Here is a 19,146-nt window from a genome sequence, read left to right on the forward strand (position 1 = left end):
GCACACTTAGTTAACAAGAGAGAATACAAAGTTATCAAGCAACCACAATATTCAGTCCTAATTCACATGATGCTGTGGTACATTCTTCTGATTGATGCTGTTTGATCCCAGATTATCATAGCAGTTATTGTGATCGATGTTTGACTGCATGGGAAATGCTGTATCCTCATAGTCTTGATTCTTCTGCCATTGTTTATTGCGATGATTGTAGTTAGCAGTTAGCAGAAAAGAAGGCTCGAGGTGACCTGATCGTCGCCATCCGGTATCTGAAGAGAACCTACAAGAATGCTGGGGAGGGACATCCTAGCATGTCAGGAAATGACAGGCCTAGGGAGAATGGAACAAGGCTGGGGATGGGAAGATTCAGGCTGGATGTGAGGAAGAAATTCTTCACCGTGAAAGTGGTGAAGCCCTGGAATAGGTTGCCCAAGGAGGTGGCTGAGGCCCCATGCCTGGAGGTGTTTAAGACCAGGCTGGACGAGGCTCTAGCCTGCTTGATCCAGTGTGAGATGTCCCTGCCCATGGCAGTGGTTGGAACTAAATGATCCTTGTGGTCCTTTCCAACCTTGACTCATTCCACGAGTCTATGATTCCACAGATTTTGTAACTAGTTTTGAGTGTTTTTTGTTTGTTCTTAATGTGAGCTATTTTAAAATTTGTGATTAGTTTTTTGCTTCATTTCTTTAATATTTTGAAATCTACTTTTAATAAATCTGTTTAATTTTGTTTGATTTCTTTATATGTGTATTTTTTTATTATTTTTAACATGTTTGCAATTGTTTTTACTTAATTTTTTATTTTCTTTTCATTTCAATTTGATTTTGTAAATTATTTTTATAGTTTTTTCTTTTTAAGTCTAATTTGAGTTGTTTCATATTTTATGTTGAATGTATTTCTTTTATTATTTATTTTTTGTTTCTTGTTATTTTATTTCATTTTATTATTTTCTATTCTGAATTTATTATTTTGATATGTTTAATATTTTGACTTTTAATCTAGTTATTTTCTTTAATCTTTAATTCATTTCAATTTTTGTTTTTAAATTATTTTTATACACCCTGGTTTGGTGTCGTCGCGTGGAGTGTACTTGTGCTGCGGGAGCAGTTTCCCTGCCTATGAGCACCTTTAGTAAAATGATTAGATCTGTAACAGTGAGCACAGCACTTTCGAGTCTGTCCAGCAGTCAGGCAATTTGATTTAAGGTACCTAGGTTTCCAGAAGCACGATGTTTTCCACCCAGGTTGTTACCCTTTTGCGGTGGTCGTACTGGTGGTTTCACGACTGCTTCTATGGCTGTGGCTAGATACGTTGCTGTTTGCCGGTGCTTCATCCGTTCTGCTGCATCCTGCAGTCATGAGACAGTGGCACCTGTTGGTAAAATGCTGAGAACCTGTTTAATATTTTCATTAGCATTGTCAAATGCCAAAATATCCAGCATTTTTACCTTCATATCGTGAGTCAGATCTGGATTAGTATTCAATGTCATATGTAAGGTATCGACAAAGGAACCAAATGGCCCTGTTAGACCCTGCTGAGTAGTGAGAAGCGCAGGATCAGATTTATTGTCCTGGAATCTCGACCACCCTTTGATTGCTAAATCCTGACTTAATTGTAAAGCCTAATCAAGAAGTTGCATTTGCTGATATGATCTAGCAAAAGTCCTCTCCCAATGAGATGGTTAGCCACGACACCTTGTAAAGAGTCTGCTGTCTGCTGGGGCATGGCTTCTGTGGCATTGCAAGTGAATTGCCACTTATCGAGAAGTTGCAAGGTCTGATGTGGTGTTATTTTTAACCCTCTGCTTGCTAACATGGGTTGAAACTCAGAGTATTGTCTTAGGATCTAACTTTTTTAGCAATTAGAATATCATCCATGGACTTATGGATGAGGAAGTCACAATAAGTCTGTCTAAATGGGAACAAAGCCCAAGCCACATATATTTGGCAAGAGTGGGAGAATTCTGTATGCCTTAAGGCTACCCAGTGATATCGTTGGGTGGGGTCTGCCTTAATCGATGGCTCAGTAGATGCAAACTTTTTTGAATCCTCCAGATGTAAGCAAATTGTAAAGAAATAATCCTTCAAATCAATAATAATCAGGTCCCAATGTGGGGGGAGGGGGGGGGGGGGAGTTGGGATGCCAGGTTGTAAGGCACCCATCTCCTCCATGATTGAGTTGATTGCTCTCAGATCATGTAGTAAATGCCATTTGCCAACATACGTGCACCAAAAGGGATAACAAGTGTGTTGAAAACAACTGATTGACTACAGCAGTTTTGTATCCTGACTTTAACCCATAGGTAGCTATGGCTTGCCTAGCTTCTTTTAACATTTTTCAGTCCAGAGATTGCCATATTCATTGTTGACCTTCTAATACCACAGGAGATGCATGTACAGGAAAATCTACAGATTCTCCATCTATTACTGCATTTCTCACAATACCTTTGCACCGGCGCAGAGAGACAGTTCCCCATCCTTCCCACCTCCCGATCCCTTAACTATCATCCCATTGGAATTCGATTGTAGCCTCCATTTCAGTGCTATAGTCTGCTGATAATGCCTGGGATGTGAGAGGCGGGGGGGTGGGAGTGTAGCACAGCTGAAGCCGCTGGGGGGGGGTAGGCTGCCGCTTCGGGGGGGCACCGCTGGGGCTACGGGGGCCATGGCCATGGCTGCCCCTGGGGCCGCCACCATAGGGACAGCCGCTGGGGCTGCTGCTGGGGCTGCTGCCGGGGCTGCCACCATGGGGACCTCTGCCGGGGCTGCCAGGGCCACTGGCATGAGGGGGGCCACTGCCATGGTTGGTGCTGCCAGTGTCGGTGGTGCATCAGTCAGTGCCATCAGTTGGGGCCATCGGGGCTCGCAGGAGGGGTGCAGTCATAAAACTGACGTAACCACGAGCCTCCAAGTGCTCCATTTTTCCTAAGAGGGGCTGTAAAGCAAAGTCAGTGCTCTTTGATTTCTTAGCATCGGTGTTTTCATCTTCCGAATCCAAGCTGTCACTGGCGATATTAGAGGAAGATGTTAATGAATGGGATCGAACACACTGAGCCACAGATTTCTCTGCCCTTTTATCGCTTTTTCTCTGCTGAGCGCGAACGGCAGTGGTGGTGGCTGGTGAACGCGGCATGTTCGCCAAGATGGCGGGCGTGGCATCTTCTTGCAGTGAGCGTTCATGCTCGCCCTCATACTGAAGAACTTCTTCCTAAGACCCAGTCTAAACCTCTTTTTCCTCACCTTCAAACCTTTCCCTCCTGTCCTGTTGCCAGATACCCTCATGAAAAGTCCCTCTCCAGCCTTCCTTTAGGATCTCTGTAGAGTTTGTGATGCTGAGTGGAGGACAAGGGCCTGACAGTCCCCAGCCTTCCTGGGGCTGTGGACAGAGGCAGTTTCTTGCATAGACAGCACCAAGCCCTGTGTCTGCTGCTGTCCCATCAGGTACTCAGGCAGCAGAGACAGAGCAGCCAAACCATCAGTCCCTTCCTGCAGTCAGTCCAGGCCCTTTGGCAGAGGGCATCTCCCAGATCACTGTGCCCATCTGCCAGCCATGGACCCAGGGCTGCATTATCAGCTCCTGCAGACACAACTGACCTCACAGTCCCTTTCCCAGCTGTGTTCCTGCTGTTGGCCAATCCTCTCAGGAGGCAGAAGTGGCCTCACCTCCCCCTTCACAGTCCTTGGCTTTCTACTGAATGGTGAGTTCCTGAGACACAACTGAGCATAGGATTGCACACTCAGCCATCAGCCTTCTTGTGGCCAGAGCCTGAGCAGATCAAAGTTTCACCAGATCCATCTGGGAGATTTCCTACAAAGGCCTTGAGTGGAGAAGCCTTCTGCAGAGGACCTGCTGTATCTGTCCTGGCATACTTGTGGAAGAGATCCTTGCACATCATCTTGTCCAATGATCCTGCTCAGTTCTGCATCTGGGAAGGAAGAATAAACTGCAGCTGTATAGGCTGGTAGGTGGTCTGCTGGAGAGGAGACCTGAGAGTCCTTGTGGATAACAAGTTCTGTATGGGACAACAATGTGACCTGGTGCCCAAGCAGGCCAATGGGATCCTGGGGTGCATTCAGAGAAAGTTGTCCAGCAGATAGAGGGAGATTCTCCTCCCCCTTTACTCTGCTGTGGTGAGGCCACACCTGGAATATTGCATCCAGAAGTTTCCTGTAGTGTTAATAGTGATGGACACTATTGGGAAAGTGTCTCCAGGCTGTGGTTAGAGCAGAGAACTGGAGGCAGTGCTGACAGGCCAGGACAAGCAGAGGAAGATGTCTCTGATGCTGACTAAACCTGGAGGTGTTTCCATTAATGCAAAGGGTCAAACCCTGACCCACAGATGCTGGTAAGGGAGATCCTGTCCCTCACTCACCCCTCAGAGCTCTTCTTGGCACATTAAGATACAGACAGAACCAATGCCAAGGGCAGGACTATGGCACAATCCCTTTCAGCCTCCTAAGGAAGGACAAGGAAACAATCAAGGAGGCAATGAAGCCCCAGGGCTGCAAGGAGGAGTTGTCTCCTCAGGGGCATCAGTGGCACAGACCACAGCCAGAACCAAAGGCAGGAAGAGCTTGGCTTCCCTGACCCCCTTCACTCCCAATCTCTCTGAGATTTTCCTGTCACAATCATTCTAATTCCACCCCAAATCCAGGGAATTTTGTGTATGATATCCATGTTTTAAGTAACAGAGTGAACCTTGACACCAAACTGAACCTGTTTGCATCTCTCTTGCACCTTGCTGAAGTCCATCAGCTTCATTAACTGTGTCAAATTATCCTCCTGCTTCAGTCGAACTCACTGCGGCTTTCCTCTCCTGAGTGAGGTGCACTTGGGTTCTGATTTGTTTCTCCAAAGCCCTGGCCATTCATGTCCTAAAAATGGCAACTCTTTCTTTGTTGTCAGGTTGTTGGGGGCTAAGTGAAGGGAAAGCACGTCCATGGTGTCTGTAGGTATCTGCAGCCCTGTGGAGAAGGCCTTGGGGATATTAGAATTAAAGAATCCTGGAATGGTTTGGGTTGGAAGGGACCTAAAAGAGCAACTAATCCAAACCCATGACCATAAGGAAGGACATCTTCCACCAGTTCAGGTTGCTCAGAGTTCCTGATCCTGGACACTTCAAGGGATGAGGAATCACAGAATTGTTAGGGTTGGAAGGGACCACAAGGATCAGCCAGCTCCAACCCCCTGCCATGGGCAGGGACACCTCACACTAGAGCAGGTTGCTCACAGCCACATCCAGCCTGGCCTTAAAAACCTCCAGGGATGAGGCTTCCACCACCTCCCTGGGCAACCTGTGCCAGTGCCTCACCACCCTCATGAGGAAGAACTTCTTCCTAGCATCCAATCTGAATCTACCCATTTCTAGTTTTGTTCCATTCCCCCCAGTCCTATCACTCCCTGACAGCCTCAAAAGTCCCTCCCCAGCTTTCTTGGAGCCCCCTTCAGATACTGGAAGGCCACAACAAAGTCTCCTCAGAACCTTCTCTTCTCCCTTTCTCTGGGTAACCTTTTCCAGTGTCCTGCCACCCTCACCACAAAATATTTCCTCCTTATGTCTGATCTAGCTCTGCCTTCTTTCAGCTTAAAGCCACTGTCCTTTGAGCAGGGATTTGGAGGCATCTGACATATGACCACAAGGTAGTGGCTGAAGCCCCTGAGACCAGTGGTGTGGAGAATGAGGAGAGTAGAGGAGTAGCTTGAGAGTGGTTTGAGACATGAGAAGATTTCCTGACTAGTGAAGAGCAGCATGAGAATAAATAGAGCCACAAAGTGGAGTGGGAGAGGTCCAGACTGGACATGAGGAGAAAGAAATGTCACTGCCAGGGCAGTGCTGTGGGGCAAGATGTTACCCAGCAGCACCCTGGACCAGCTCAAGTCTTGATATTTCAAGGAAGAGCCAGGGAGGATGGAGAGAGAGCAACAAAGGAAGGTGCCAGCAAGGTGGGGCAGCTGGCTGGGTGACTACAGCCTGCAGGGAAAGAGGCTCAGCTGATGCAGCAGCAGAGGACAGCCTGAGGGGCAGATGACAGAGGGCTGTGGAAGAGCTGAAAGGCTCCTGGCAGAGCCAAGCTCTTCCTGCCTTTGGTTCTGGCTGTGGTCTGTGCCACTGATGCCTCTGAGGAGACAACTCCTCCTTGCAGCCCTGGGGCCTCATTGCCTCCTTGTCCAGCCTCAGGAGCCTGGGAGGGGTTGTGACATAATCCCGCCCTTGGCATTGGTCCTCTTCACATCTCACTGCTCCAGGAATCCCCCTGAGGAGTGAGTGAGGGACAGGATCTGCCTGTCCAGGGGCCAGGGGTCAGGGCTTGACCCTTTGCATTAATGAAACACCTCCAGGTTTGCTCAGCATCAGAGACATCTTCCTCTGCTTGTCCTGACCTCTCAGCACTGCCTCCAGTTCTCTGCTCCAACCACAGCCTGGAGACACTTTCCCAGCAGTGTCCTCACTGGGACCCATCAACAAGAGAAGAAACTTCAGAGTTTGAAAGTGACTTAAGCTTCTGGAGAGGTTTCATCATCTCCCTCTCAGTCTCTGATGTTTACATGGCACCAAAGCCACCAGAGGGTCATTAAAATGCCCTTGGGTTGGTCCTCTGCTGCTCAGCTGGGCTGAGCTCCATGGCTGGAGGGAGCTGCTGGAAAGTAGGCAGCAGAGAATAGTGTCAGCTGTGCCCAGGAGCAGCTCCTCTGCTCTGCACAGCAGGGCTGAGGGCACTGCCAGTGGATCTCAGCACGATGAAGAAGGCAAAGAGAGCTTGGAGGTGTCCAGGAGGGTGACTGAGAGCTGACAGGAGGAGAAGTCACTGCAGGCACTGACACGGTGAGTCTGTGGGGGCAGGGCAGTGCAGGTGCAGCTCCTGGAGGCATCTCCTAAAGCTGGCACAGCCACAGCTGGTGGGGGCTGGAAGGAAATCTTCCTGTGCAGAGGCTCTTTTCAGGCTTTTCTGAAGAGCTGTGGAGCCCTGGGGTGCAGGCAGGGGTGGTGAGGGCTGTCCTTCAGAGCAGGGTCCCTGCAGCCCAGGGGCGTGTGCTGGGGCAGGGACTGTGCTGCCTGCCAGGGTCAGCACTGAGGCTGCCCAGGGAGCTCCACACAGTGTTGTGGGGAGAAGCTGTGAGTGGCAGGAGACAGCCCTGGCACAGCAGGGCAGGGCAGGGTCCTTCTGCTGTGGGGAGAGAACTGTGCTGGCCAGAGCTGCTCACAGTCCTGGCTCACCTCTGGGCATTTCTGAGGGGGTTTTCCATAAGAGCATCAAGGCAGCATTTTGCTGGAAGGGAAGGAGTCTTGGCTTTGAATGTTGATCCCCTTGGTGTGCTGGGAGGGCAGTGTGAGACTAGAATTTCACTGCTGTTCATAAGAATCTGAGGTCTCATTAGCCTTTGTCTGAGCTTTTCCTGAGCCCCTGCACACCCAGAGCTGCCCCTGGGCAGTGTCCTGCTGCTGGGAGGGGTCTGAAGGGCAGAGCTCAGCACACAGGAGGTGGGATGGGCTCTGTCAGCAGGGACAGGGAGGAAAGCTAGGAACAGAGAAGCAGCTCCTGGCAGGGACAGCTGCCAGCAGCAGGGACATGGGCTGCAGGCGGAGAGGGATCTTCTGTCAGAGATGCCCTGGCAAGGGGGATCAGGAACCTCTGTGCCATTCTCTGCACTGCAGACACATTTCCTAATGCAACCTTTTGCTCTCCTCTTCTACCCAGCAGAGGCCCAGCAGTGCCCTCAAAGCTAGGGACTCCAGGTCAGGAGTCACAACCTTGGCAGCTGACATTCATCTGAAGGCACCTGGAGTGTGCACACAAAAGGAGGACAAAAGCTCTTCAGCTCCATCCTGTGAGCAGCAGTGAGCAGAGCTGGGGAAGGAGGAGGCTTCACCCCCAGCCCCTCTGCCTTTCTCTCTTCCCTTCACTGTCTCTGCAGCACTGCAGAGCTGTTCCCTGTTTCTCTACCTCTCCATGGGACTCTCATTCCCTGGGATTGGGCTGTTGGTCACTTTCTGTTCTGACACCAGAGGAATCTTCATGGCAATTCTGGGTCCCTGCTGCATTTGAAGATGTGATGAACCATCCCTGGTTGGTAGTGATGGGAAATGAGCTGATCCATTCCTCATGCAGCTCAGGGACAGGGGTTACAATGAGGCTGAGAGAAGTGTGCCCTAACTTGTCACTGCCTTTCCCTCCTTGCACAGGTCTCCATGGCCAGAGGCAGCAGATGGCCAACAGCAGCTCCATCACCCCCTTCCTCCTCCTGCCATTCCCAGGCACAAGGCAGCTGCAGCTCCTGCACTTCTGGCTCTTCCTGGCCATCTACCTGGCTGCCCTGCTGGGCAATGGCCTCATCATCACCACCATAGCCTGGGACCACCACCTCCACACCCCCATGTACTTCTTCCTCCTCAACCTTGCTGTGCTTGACGTGGGTGCCATCTCCACCACTGTTCCCAAATCCATGGCAAATTCCCTGAGGGACACCAGGGACATCTCCTATGCAGGATGTATTGCTCAGGCCTTTCTCATTCTCTTTTTCATTTCAGCAGAGTTTTCTCTCCTCACCACCATGTCCTACGATCGCTATGTTGCCATCTGCAGACCCCTGCACTATGAGACCCTCCTGGGCAGCAGAGTTTGTGTTCACATGGCAGCAGCTGCCTGGAGTACTTGTTTCTTCTACGCTCTGCTGCACACAGCCAATACATTTTCCCTGCCCCTCTGCCAGGGCAATACTGTGGAGCAGTTCTTCTGTGAAGTGCCCGAGATCCTCAAACTCTCCTGCTCCACGTCCTACCTCAGAGAACTTTGGCTTCTTGTGGCCAGTGGCTGTTTTGTGTTTGTTTGTTTTGTGTTCATTGTGGTGTCCTATGTGCAGATCTTCAGGGCAGTGCTGAGGATCCCCTCTCAGCAGGGACGCCACAAAGCCTTTGCCACCTGCCTCCCTCACCTGGCTGTGGTCTCCCTCTTTCTCAGCACTGGTATCTTTTCTTACCTGAAGACCCCTTCCATCTCCTCTACATCCTGCAACCTGGTTTTGTCAGTTCTATACTCAGTGTTGCCTCCAGCAGTGAACCCTCTCATCTACAGCCTGAGGAGCCAGGAGATCAAGGCTGCCCTGAGCAAACTGATCCCTGGATGCTTTCAGAAGCAATAAACTCTTTGTCTTCTCCTGCAGAGCAGTTCTGATGTCACTCAGTGCAGGCCCAGCCTGGCTTCTATATCTTTTGGTGGTAGGGGTGGATTTTTCCTCTTTGTCATCACCTTTCTAATTCACTGTCTGCTTTGCTTTTCTCTTTGAGAATTCATGTAACAGGACCTCTGCTCCTTCTTTGGTTAAACAAAATGAAGGACCTTTCCCAGAGCTTTAGGGACAATTCCTGCATGCAGAGTTGGCATAGAAAAGAGTCCCAGCACAGCCTCACTGCCAGGGAGCACCAGCACTCCCTGGACCCCTGGTCCCCTCCTAATATAGGCTGGCACCTTCCTTTGCCAATTTGATCTCCTGAACACCTTCTTGTCAAACTTGCTCCTCACCCCAGTACAAACTGATCCTGATTCTCTCCCATATCAGCTCCACCTGTCCCAGCATAAATTTCATACTCTGACCCTCCCAGTCCAGAATGGCCACATCACAGTACAAACTGGATACCCTGATCCCATCCCTCTAGAAACTGAGCCTCACCTCACCTGGGTCCCTTTAAGCCTTCCACATACAAACTTGTCCTTGTCCCAGTATAAACTAATTTTCCTGATCCCATCCCAGTACAGTGTGAGACTCATCCGAGAATAAACTGGAAGCCCTGCATAGGTTCCAGTATCAAATGAATCTCTCCAACTGCAAAGTCAGTAACATGACCACCTTCCCAGTACAGACTGTGCCCCTTCCCAGTAAAAACTACATACCCTGAACTCTTCCCAGCATAGCTGTGGCCTCCTTCCAGAATAAACTGGATTGTCTTGCCCTCTCCCACTATAGTGTGGGTCCCATCCCAGTACAAAAGGCATTCCCTGGCTTCCCCCAGGACTGACTGCATCCGTTCCAGTACAGTTTGGACACCTAATGCCCTCCCAGTACAGTGTGGGCCCTGTCCCAGTCTAAACCAGCTCCCTTTTACCCCTCCAAGTACACCTTAGGCCTTGTCCCACTATGAACTGGATGCCCTTATCTCCTACCAGTATAAACTGGGCAAGGCTTATTCTAAACTTAATCCCTTGGTTCCCTTCCAGTACAGACCCTGATCTAGAACAGTTGGGATCCCCTGGCCCCATTGTAGTACATTCTGGCCCTTATCCCATTACAAATTTGATCTTTTTAACCCTGTGGTGGTGAGAGAAGGTTCAGTTCTCCCTCCCCCACAAAGACAGAAACCACAGCTGACTCAGTCGGAGAAGCAAGATGAATTAAATCTGTATTTACAAGCAGGATGAAATGCAGGTTATATATACACAATATACAGTATTTACAATATATACAGAAATACACAGCAAAGAAAGTAATACAGAACAAAACTCCCTCCTCTGGACAGAGAAGGGTTCCCCCCCTGTACCCCCTCTCTCCCCCTACCTCCCTTTTTTCCCAAGAGGGTTAGAGAGGGAGAAAAGGTAATTACTAAGGAGGAAATTCTTGTCAGGCTCAAAAGCGCATGCAAGGATTAGTTTTCTTATCTCAAGGTTAACAGGTCCTGCCACTGTTGCTCAGAAGCAGACAGGCTGAAGAGACAGAACAGACTGGAACTGATGGAGAGACTCAAGCAGAACTGAAACTTAAAGTTGCATTCTACCAATCTACCAATGAAATTAATGTAGAATATCTGAATGTTTTCAAAATATTCAGCCAGAGGGTTCCAGCACTGTCCCTTTCTTAAAGGCACAGCCTAAAATGGTTGCACCCACCCAGCTCTCCCCCTGCCATTTCCATCCCTTCCCTGAGCTGTCTCAGCTCTCCCTGCCATTTCCTGACACCTCTGGATGGCCTCATGCATAGCAGCTCTGCCCTCGGAGGGACATTTCTTTGGCCTCATCTCCACTCTGAACCTTCCAAGCTGTTGGTGACTGTAGTGGGTTGAGAGAGAAGGCCTAGCTTTCTCTCCCCCACAAAGAGGAAAAAAACCACAGCTAACTCAGCCAGAGAAGCGGAAGGAATGCTATATTTTACAAGCAATGTGGAAAGGCAGGTTAAATATACACAATATATACAGTATTTACAATATATGTGCAGAAATATACAACAAGGAAAAAAGAAAAGAATACAGGAACGAAATTCCCTCCTCCGGACAGAGAAGGGTTCCCCCCCTGTACCCCACTCTCTCCCCCTCCCTCCCTTTTTTCCCAAAAAGGGTTAGAAAGAGAGAAAAAGGCAGTTATTAAGAGAGAAGAATTTTAGTAGGCCTATTAGTAGGATTAGTGCTTATCTTTATCCAAGGTCAGAACTCCAGCTGCTCAGAAGCAGACAGGCTGGAAAAGCAGGACAGAGAAAAACTGAGAAAGATTCCAACTGAACTCAAAACTTAAAGTTGAATTCTACCAATCTACCAATGAAATTTGTTTAGAATATCTGATTGGTTTTATTATTATTCCAAAACATTCAGCCAGAGTGTCCCAGCACTGTCCCTCTCTTAAAGGCACAGCCTCAAATGGTCACAGTGACATAGAATGGAGTCAATACAGATGAGCAGTATGATCTAGTATTGTTCATTTATTAAGGGAACTTCTACAGCTTATATAGACTCAGAGAGCATCGTTGGCATCGCTTCATTGGTTCCCTACAAGTGACCACACATTGTACTGTTATAGATTATTGGCACACAAGGTTGTTGATGCAGGCATGTGTCCTGTTATTCCCAGATAATTCTCTGTGTTTATAGCTACCAGTGCCCTGCTTTAGTTACATGCTGCAGGCACAGCACTGTTTTACTACATTGCTAGCCACTTCTGCACTTGTGCTGAGCATGGCATATCACCATGTCAGGCTCTAGGCCTACACTGCCAGATTGCTCACACTGCTCATCGCTGGCATTGCCACAGGAGGGTACAGAAATGTCATGGTGAGAGCTGCAAGGAAAGCAAGATGGGTGTCAAGAGCATGAAGGGAAAGAGCTGCAGGCATGGGGCAGTGTAGCACTACCTGCAAGGCTGAAAGCTCAACAGCACTGAGGTCTTTCTCCTTCTGTCTATGGCAGTTGCCTCTGCCACCAAGGCCAGGGAAGTGAAATTTTAGCTTGAGACTGCAATTGACTGCCAGGCTCTGAGGTCAGGGTTTGGCCTTTCTGCTGCAGAAACCAAACCCAGTGTGGGGGACAGTGTAGGACAACCTGTGGTGGGGATGGCAGTGGGCGTTGGCAAGGCTGGAAGTCATCAGGAGAACCCAAGGCTTTGCCTTCTTGGCTGTGGCAATCATCCACCACCAAGTGCTGTGAGGAGACTTCCTAAGGCACCAGGGGGTCCTCAGAGCCTCCTTAAACAGCCCCAGGAAGGCTGGGGACTCTCATCCGCTTGTCCTTCACTCAGCATCACAAATCCCACACCCCACAGCACCTGAGGAGCCTTGACCCATAAATGAGGGACAGGATCTGCCTGCCCAGGCACTGTGGTCAGGGTTTGGCCTTCCTGCTCCATAAACCAAACCCAGAGTTTGCTCTCCTGCACTTTGCTTTTGTCTGCTGCAATCATGGCCTCCACTGAGCTGCTCTAAGGAGCCCTTGGGAGGCTTTGTTGGTAATGCCCCTCAGTGGGGCCAATCAGTGCTTCAAGGCACTTTGTGTTTTCCTTCTGACTTCTGAAGAAGTTTCTTCAGTCTTCTCTCAGTACCTGAGGTTCCTGCAATGAGTCCCAAGTGCCCTCAGGAGATGTTTGTGTCTCTGCACTCTTCTTCAGGATTTCAAAGTGCACCTCACAAAGCTCAATTTTTTTTATGCCAAAGATAAAATATTTTACTCCGTTTCAGTTTAGAGCAGAGATGATAATTCCCCAAGTGACACTGACCCAGGCTGTCTCAGCAGGACATCTGCACTTGCAGGAACATCTGTCCTTCAGTCTGACATTGAATGGACAACTTTGCTCCTCACCCTCCCCAACCTCCCCATTGCTGTCAATGCCCACCTGGGGATTACAAGGTGATTCAGCAGAATGTGTTCTAATCCAAGAGCCTCTGAATGACAGAGTGGATAAGGACAAGGCTGACCCTGACTGACTGCAAGGGATCCTGAATTCAAATCTATTTCTGTGGCTGTGCCTGGAGAGAAGAACCAAGCACACAGACACAGGGACAGAGCTGAATGGGTTCCGTGCATGATAGATACCTTGTCCCTGGTGACAACAAAGGTGTCTGTGAAAAACACAGAGAGGTGGAGAGGTGGTTGGCAGAGGGTGTCCTGGAGTTCAGTTTCCTTCTGCTGGAGCTCAGGGCAAACCCTCACAAAGCTTCAAAATTCTTAGGGTGCAAGACCTGAGCCTGGAGAAGTCTGACTTGGTGCTGGCCCTTGGTGCAGGTTGTGCCTGAGAGATATCTGAGTGGGGGAGATGCTGGACACAGCTGCTGTGATCCAGGAGAGCTCCAAGGCCCTGGCTTTAGGGTCACTGTTTTTAGAGGGGGAGATCATTGACTTTCATCAGGTGTTTCTCTGATCTGGAGAACCTTGGATGCTGAATCATCCTGGGATCTTTTGCCACTTGCACAGACCCTGAAGGTTTTTGACTTTCAGAGTTTTCTATCACCTCCCTGTTGGCTGTGATCCAAGCACAGATGCACTGAGCTGGCAGGAGGTGACAAACACCCAAGCCACAGGGAGAGCAGTGCAAGGCTGGGAGAGTGAGGGTGCAGCACACCAAGGACACCTCTCAGTGCTCTATTTCTGTCTGTCCTGATCCATCCCTGGCTTACTCTGGGCTAGCTCATGGCCTAGGCAAGGAGGAAGGGGGAATCCCATCAGGTCTTGAGGAGGTCTCCGGTGACAGGGGGACTGTGCCAGCACAATCTGCTCTGTGACTTGAGTGCATTTCTCTCAGCCAGATAGTGGCTGTGTGGTTGCCTCTTGTCTCTGTGCCTCTCAACAGAGAATGTCATCAACCAATCAAAATGAGATGGTAATTTGGTGGTTCCTTAGCCTCCAAAGTCTTCTTCAATGTCATTCAGTGACACAAAGCACACAGGAAACGATGATGGGAAATGTCTGCAGCAGTGTGACTTGCTTGGCCATCCTCCTAACCCTAACTACAAACCAATGTGGAACAGCAAGCAGAAAGCAGAGCAGGCAGGAAAATCACAGTGGCTGTGACACCAGGGGCAGTGTCCCAGCTGCTGCTGGACACCATCCAAACAGGACTTCCACCACCAGTGTTCTCCACTCCTCTTGATTCCTTTTAGCACTCAATGGATTTCTTCAGTGTCATTGTGGACTCTGGGCAGAGTCTTTTGTCCTGCTTCTCTTGGTGGTTGTAGCAGGCTGATGGAATCAGGGTGCTGCAGGAGTAGTTGGGTTGCAGTGAAATTCTTTCCAATGGGTGTAGGGTGTAGCTAACCATACAACATGTGAGCAAAGACACATCCTGGTGAGGAGTTATTGGCACAGAGAATTTCCAATCACAGCCAATGATTACAGAGACATCACACAGGCAGAAACTGAACTGAATGCTGTGGTGGTGTTCCAGAACTGTGATAAATATTGTGGTGCAGGCCCAGCTGGTTCCACCACCATGAACTGAGATACAAACTAACAGAGCAGTTGAGAGCAGGACCAGGGCTGCAAGGGCAGCCAAGGGGCCCAGACCTGCGGAGCCTGTGGCTCCCTCTTCAGGCATAGGTGAATGTTACAACTCCCCTTTCCCACAGCCTATCCCCACTCAGCTCCCTGTTGCATCTTGATTTGAACAGGGGCTCTTCTCCCCGCTTGCCTTTCCCATCTGCTTCAAGGATGCAGCACTTGGTTCTTTTTCCCTCCCATCCTTTCTCATATGGTTTTGTTGCACATCTCATCACCTCCAGGGTCTCACACAGACATGAAGGCCATCTCAACATTTCATTACCACTCTCTTTTTGGGTTCTTATAGATTGGTTCTATTGCAAACTAACTGTGTTGTTGTTAGCCACACTGCTGTGAAACTCCAGACCGTCCCAGCTGGACATTTCCAAACTTAACCTAAGATCCTAAGATGTTAATGTTGGCAGCACCAACCAGTCCCTTGCATGGGTTACCCTTTCCTCCCCCAGAGGCTGTAATGTGAGTTTGGCAGAGGGGCTCTTGTTTACAAAGCCACTCACTGCCTTGGACTTCACTTTGTGTTGGCTGGGTTCTATAGCCAGGTCCCTAGCAGGCTTACTCCTGGTTATAGACATTTGTGCTCCTGGGTCTGTTACAAACCTTACACAATCTCTCTGAGCTCCTACTGGAATTTCTGTAATGGGCTTGAGACAGTTATTGGAGAGCCTCTGCACTGCCAGCACCTGCCCAGGAAGGTGGCTCTCTGCCTTCCCAGGGATACACTTCTTTGGTCAAGTGTTCTGAGCTGATGAAGTCCTCCTTTGGAGCAGCAGGCACAACTCCCTCTCCAACCCATGGCTTGCTTGCTCTCTGCTTTCTGCTGGCAGGGTTATTTTTATGCCTCAATATCTGTACTAATGCTTGGGGATTGGCAGTGGTCATAGCCTTTCCCATCTGCCACAATGCCCAAGTTCTAGAGCTCTCTACCAAAGATAAGTTTGTTCTGTGTCATATTTTGATGTAGAAGCTGCCTCTGGCTTAGCAGCCTGAGCCTGACCAGTCTGCAGTGTGTGTTCTGGAACTTTCCCTGCAGCTGGTCAACAACCAGTTGGAATCAGTGGAGCTCCACCTGGGGAGGGATGATGAGCTGGTTGAGAGTGAATGGGTTAAAATTAAAGGCAGGACAGGGGAAGGAGATATTACTGTGGGGGTCTCCTACAGGCCCCCTGACCAGCAGATCCAAGCAGATGAGGCCCTCCACAGGCAAATAGAAGCGGCTTCCAGGTCACAAGCCCTGGTCCTCATGGGTGATTTCAACCACCCGGACATCTGCTGGAGGGACAACACAGCAAGGCACCAGCAATCCAGGATGTTCCTGGACTGCATAGAAGACAACTTCCTCCTCCAAATGGTAGAGGAACCAACAAGAAATGGTGCTATGCTGGACCTTGTTCTCACCAACAGGGAAGGGCTGGTAAGCAACGTGAGGCTGCAGTGACCATGAAGCAGGTGAATTTAATCTCCTCAGGACAATCAGGAGGAAGTATTCCAAGCTCACGACCCAAGACTTTAGGCGTGCAGATTTTGATCGCTTCAGGGATCTGATAGCCAAAGTGTCGTGGGACAAGGCCCTGGAGGGAAGAGGGACCCAGGACAGCTGGTCAGTATTCAAGGACCACCTCCTCTGTGTCCAGGAGCTCTGTATACCAACAAAGAGAAAAGCAGGTAAGAATGCTAGGAGGCCTGCCTGGATGAGCAAGGAGCTACTGGACACACTATTACTTAAAAAGAAACTCTACAGGAAGTGGAGAGAAGGACAAGTAGAACAGGGGGCATATAAGGAAGCTGCCCGAGCAGCAAGAGTCCTGGTTAGGAAAGCCAAAGCAGAGTTCGAATTGAATCTAGCCAGGGAGATTAAAGGGAACACTAATGTGACTGTTTGACGTTGTCCCCTTAAGAAAGGGAATATGGTGGATGGAAGTTGGTAAATGAAAAGAACAATCTAAACTAATTTCATTGGTAAAGTGGGAGGAAGCCCCTTCTGAACTGGGAGTGCAGGAGGGTATCCTGGGCATTCCGGCACTTTAGCTTCAGTCTTTCTTCCGCTTCTCCTTCAGGCAGCAGCTTGCAGCTCCTGGGCTTTCAGCCAAGGCTTTGGCCTTGAAAACTGATAAGCTATAAGGCCTGTATTAACTGCTTTCCAATTAACACAAACTGCTTCTAACATTTTTTCTCTTTTCTCTCTCTTTCTAACCCGCTCTGGGGAAAGGGGGGAGAGAGGGAAGAGCGGAGGTGGGGAACCCCCTCATCAGAGGGGGGGAACTCTCATTTCTGTACTACTTTATTGTATATCTTTGTATATATTGTAAATACTGTAAATGTGTATATATTCCCCTGCATATCCTACATTGCTTTGTAAATATACAGCTCCACTGCTTTGCTAATTCAGCTGTGAGGTTTTTTTTCCCTTTCCCTTCAATTTTCTTTCCCTTTACTTTACAGGGGGGAGGGAGGAGGCTTCTTGGCCTTACCCTTCCAACCCTACGACAACTAAGAACTTCTACAGGTTTATTAATGGGAAGATGAAGACTAGGGAAGGTGTGGGCCCCTTCAGAAAGCAAAAGCTGGTGACATGGTCACAAGTGATGAGGAAAAGGCTGAGGTATTTAACAACTTCTTTACCTCAGTCTTCACTGCAAGGGCCTCTAGCCACACTCCTGATGTTATGGAAGACAATGCCAGGGACGGGGAGGAAGAACTGCCCACTGTGAGTGAAGATCAGGTTTGTGATCACCTAAAGAACCTGAAAGTGTTCAAGTCCATGGGACCCGACGGGATACACCCACGGGTGCTGAGAGAACTGGCAGAGGAGGTTGCTAAACCCCTCTCTATTATATTTCAAAAGTCATGGCAATCTGGTGAAGTCCCCACAGACTGCAAAAGGGGAAACATTGCCCCCATTTTCAAAAAGGGTAAGAAGGAGGAACCAGGGAACTACAGGCCAGTCAGTCTCACCTCTGTGCCTGGAAAGATCATGGAGCAGATCCTCCTGGAGGCACTACTGGCTCAGAAGAATAATGAAGAGGTGATTTGGAACAGTCAGCATGGCTTTGCCAAGGGCAAATCCTGCCTGACCAACCTGGTTGCCTTCTATGAGCAGGTAACAAAATTAATAGATGAGGGGTGAGCAACTGATGTCGTTTACCTGGACCTGAGCAAAGCCTTCGACACTGTCCCGCACCACATCCTGGTCTCCAAACTGGTGACACATGGGTTTGATGGGTGACCACTAGATGGATAAGGAATTGGCTTGATGGCCGCGCCCAAAGAGTGGCTGTCAATGGCTCCATGTCCCAGTGGAGGCCAGTGACAAGCGGAGTCCCTCAGGGATCAGTCCTGGGACCTGTCTTGTTCAACATCTTTGTGGGTGACATGGATAGTGGCATTGAGTGCACCCTCAGCAAGTTTGCTGATGACACCAAGCTGTGTGGTACAGCAGACACGCTGGAGGGAAGGGAGGCCATCCAGAGGGACCTTGACAGGCTGGAGAGGTGGGCACAAGCCAACCTCATAAGAGCAAGTGCAGGGTCCTGCATCTGGGTTGAGGCAATCCCAGGCACAAATCCAGGCTGGGCAGTGACTGGCTGGAAAGTAGCCCTGAAGAGAGAGACTTGGGGGTGCTGGGGGAGGAGAAGCTCAACATGAGCTCTCAGTGTGCACTTGCAGCCCGCAAAGCCAATCAGATCCTGGGCTGCATCAGGAGAAGTATGGCTAGCAGGCCAAGGGAGGTGATCCTCCCCCTCTACTCAGCTCTGGGGAGACCCCACCTGGAGTACTGTGTCCAGTTCTGGAGCCCCTACTACAAGAGGGATATGTACATGCTGGAACGTGTCCAGAGAATGGCCACGAGGATGATCAGAGGGCTGGAGCACCTCTCCTGTGAGGACAGACTGAAGGAGTTGGGGCTGTTCAGTCTGGAGAAGAGAAGGCTCCAAGGTGACCTCATCGTAGCCTTCCAGTATCTGAAGGGGGCCTACAGGAAGGCTGTGGAAGGACTGCTCGGGATCTCAGGTAGTGATAGGACTAGGGGGAATGGAATGAAGTTGGAGGTGGGGAGATTCAGGCTGGATGTGAGGAGGAGGTTCTTCACCATGAGAGTAGTGAAGCTCTGGAATGGGTTGTCCAGGGACGTGGTCGAGGCCCCGTCCCTGGAGGTGCTTAAGCCCAGGCTGGCTGAGGCTCTGGCCAGGCTGATCTTGTGTGGGGTGTCCCTGCCCATGGCAGGGGGGTTGGAACTAGATGATCCTTGTGGTTCCTTCCAACCCTGACTGATACTATGATACTATGACTGGTATACAGCAGAACAATGACCAAGCTGCCACAGCACTCAGGCCTTGCACTGACCCAGGAGAGGCTGGAAATGGAAAGAGAACAGCCCTGGAAGTCCAGGTGCTGGTGCTCCCTGGCTG

The 19,146-nt window shown here is 49.7% G+C and overlaps 2 protein-coding genes across 2 annotated transcripts in view; both read left to right on the forward strand.

Moving 5' to 3' along the window:
• LOC137456910 (zinc finger protein 585A-like) overlaps window positions 1-19,146 on the forward strand; it is a 269,157-nt gene that overhangs the window by 147,343 nt on the left and 102,668 nt on the right. The window lies entirely within an intron of this gene.
• On the forward strand, window positions 8,203-9,111 carry LOC137456888 (olfactory receptor 14A16-like; the record flags this gene model as incomplete). The annotated part of the gene is made up of 1 exon (XM_068168577.1): window positions 8,203-9,111. A coding segment is annotated over exon 1 (909 nt), but the record flags the coding sequence as incomplete, so codon positions are not given.

Source organism: Melanerpes formicivorus, unplaced genomic scaffold (assembly GCF_026170545.1).
Source record: "Melanerpes formicivorus ecotype bairdi unplaced genomic scaffold, bMelFor1.0.p_v2 SCAF_142, whole genome shotgun sequence".
NCBI lineage: Eukaryota > Metazoa > Chordata > Aves > Piciformes > Picidae > Melanerpes > Melanerpes formicivorus.